Source organism: Octopus bimaculoides, chromosome 6, assembly GCF_001194135.2.
Source record: "Octopus bimaculoides isolate UCB-OBI-ISO-001 chromosome 6, ASM119413v2, whole genome shotgun sequence".
Classification (NCBI taxonomy): Eukaryota; Metazoa; Mollusca; class Cephalopoda; order Octopoda; family Octopodidae; genus Octopus; species Octopus bimaculoides.
This window is the reverse complement of record NC_068986.1, coordinates 62,113,675-62,116,232: the sequence shown is the minus strand read 5'-3', so window position 1 is coordinate 62,116,232 and position 2,558 is coordinate 62,113,675. Positions and strand designations below refer to the sequence as shown.

The following is a 2,558-nucleotide window of genomic DNA, read 5'->3' as shown; positions in this document are numbered from 1 at the left end:
ATATATATATATATATATATATATATATATATATAATATAAATAATATATATATAATATAAATTAAATAATATATATATCATATATATATAATATAAATAATATATATATATAATATAAATAATATAAATAATATATATATATAATATAAATAATATATATATATCATATATATATATATAATATAAATAATATATATATATATCATATATATATAATACATATATATATATATAATATAAATATAATACATATATATATATATAATATAAATATAATACATATATATATATATATAATATAAATATATATATACATATATACACACACACAATATAAATGCATACATACATACAAATTATATGCAAGCACACATGTATGGAACAAGATCTCAGACAGACAAATGCAGCCTCTATAATCACGAAGAGAATAGTCATTGAAAAGGTTTCAAATAGCAATGAAAGAGCTTTGACACAAAAAAACAAAAAACAAAAAAAAAACAAATAACTCACTGTTTAACCAAGTTAAACAATTAATCGATTAGGCAGTTGGATATTTAACTAATAGACAAATAATAAAGGAGTAGAATTGAACCAGTACATGTTTTAATAATATTGGCAATAATGATTCTCCATAGACACAACACAAACTAATTTTAGCTTTAGACAAAAAATTACTGTTTTTCTTTTTGTGAAATGAAAGAGAAAAAAGTTAGAATAGTTTAAAATTACATCAGAAAAAGCTTACCTATCTACATGGATAGATTTAACAGTATCTCGAGGCATGTAGAATGAAATAGATTGGGTATTTTGCTCCACAATGTGCTCTCGAGTGAGTACTTCATAAATGGAAGGTGGTCGTGCACCAAGAGACATTGTGATTGGTCGAATCAAATTCAAAGTTACTTTGATGAAACCCTGGAATGTTTCTCCATCTGACTCCTGTAAAATTTAATGATATTGTTTTAATTAATTCACATTATTAAATTGATTGAAATATTCAATTCACTCATTCAACTGTAGATAAAACTAGAATTAATACATGTAGACATGTTGTATTTATCAAGGAATTCATATAACATTAGTCATTATAATCTAATCATAATTAATTCATCATTTTCATTACTGGATAAAAACGTTTGTCTGCTTTTCTTTTTACAGTGTTCCATTTATGCCAGAGTGTTAAACTAGTACTATTTAGAAAGAGAAGAAAGAAAGAAAAAAAAACAGCTGAAATGAAATGCATTCATAAATATAAGATTAAATAAAATTAATAAAGGTTAATTAATAGATAATGAAAGACAAAACAAAAAAATTCATGTGTGATTATAACAAAAAGAAAACATACCACACAAGAGAAAATAGCAAATATAAACCATTAAATCGTTGAGAATACTTGATGCTGTAGTCCTGTTCTGTTTGAGTTTCACATAACAGCTCGTTAAAGTAAACTGAGCCATTTTGTTTTTACTATAAGCTATATTAAGATCAAGTCTTTCAAGACTTCAACATAAGGTCCCTATTTTAAAGGCAGTAAGTTTGTTTTCCTACCGAGGAAAATTTGACTATTATATTTACCTACTTAAGTTTCTTCATTAGCTTGATAGCTGAAAGATATTTTCTTAATTGATGTTTTGAGAATGGACATGTTTATTCTTAAATGCTATAAATATGTTCACTCTGCATACAACTCATTCCACTATGACTTGCAAATGGGTTTGACTTTAGACTAGCTTTTTCATAATCCAAAAATAGCTAAAGTAGAGAGTAACCATGAAAAACATAAGACTCTGAGAGTGAGCTAAAGAGAAGATTTTCTGAACACAAAGTAGCTTATAAAATTAGATTTTAAAATATAGGTTTTAATACAATGTAAAAAATAGATGATGTAATAAATGGAAAGGATAAACCTAAAATCAATTAAACATTGCATAATATTTCCAAAGAAGAAAATGATGAAGCTATTTAACTGTAGCTTTCAAAGTATACTATTACCATCTTCACATTAGATAAATAAATCAAACTTCAAGATTCCGTCTATTCTTATTTTATAGGAGACAGTTATAAAAAAGATAAATACACCCTTACTATTTTGCAAGCTGTTTATTTTTAAAACCTTTATTTTGTTTGTGTATATTTGCTAACATTTAACATTTGTCTTAACTAATCAGATCAACTATATATATATTTATTAATAAATCTCAGGGTAGCAAAAAAATTTAGAAATTCTTTTTGCTACCAGTGGTCTAGCGAGAAGAAAAAACTAGTCAATAGACTATATATTATTCATATAAATACATACACTGTACATTTAAACACATAAGAGAGATGTCCATAATAGGACATCTAACCCGCTAGAAGGAGCGGTCAAACTCCAAACCACAATTAGCTATTTAGCTTGAAACCATGGTTCAAGAAATAGATGGTAAATGTTTTTATTTTTCATCTCCTTTCGAAATTACCCCTAATTGTGGTTTGAAGTTTGACTGCTCCTTCTAGCGAGTTAGGTATCCTATTAAGGACATCTCTCTTATGTGTTTAAATGTACACTGTATGTATT

At 25.4% G+C, this 2,558-nt stretch overlaps 1 protein-coding gene across 2 annotated transcripts in view; it reads right to left on the bottom strand.

Annotated features, from left to right (window-relative positions):
- The window catches only part of LOC106878752 (uncharacterized), a 153,437-nt gene that overhangs the window by 26,201 nt on the left and 124,678 nt on the right, over positions 1-2,558 (bottom strand). For both annotated transcript variants that reach the window (XM_052968770.1, XM_052968771.1), the window contains one exon: positions 747-940. In XM_052968770.1, coding sequence (XP_052824730.1) covers positions 747-940 — 194 coding nt within the window. The remainder of the gene's footprint in view (positions 1-746; positions 941-2,558) is intronic.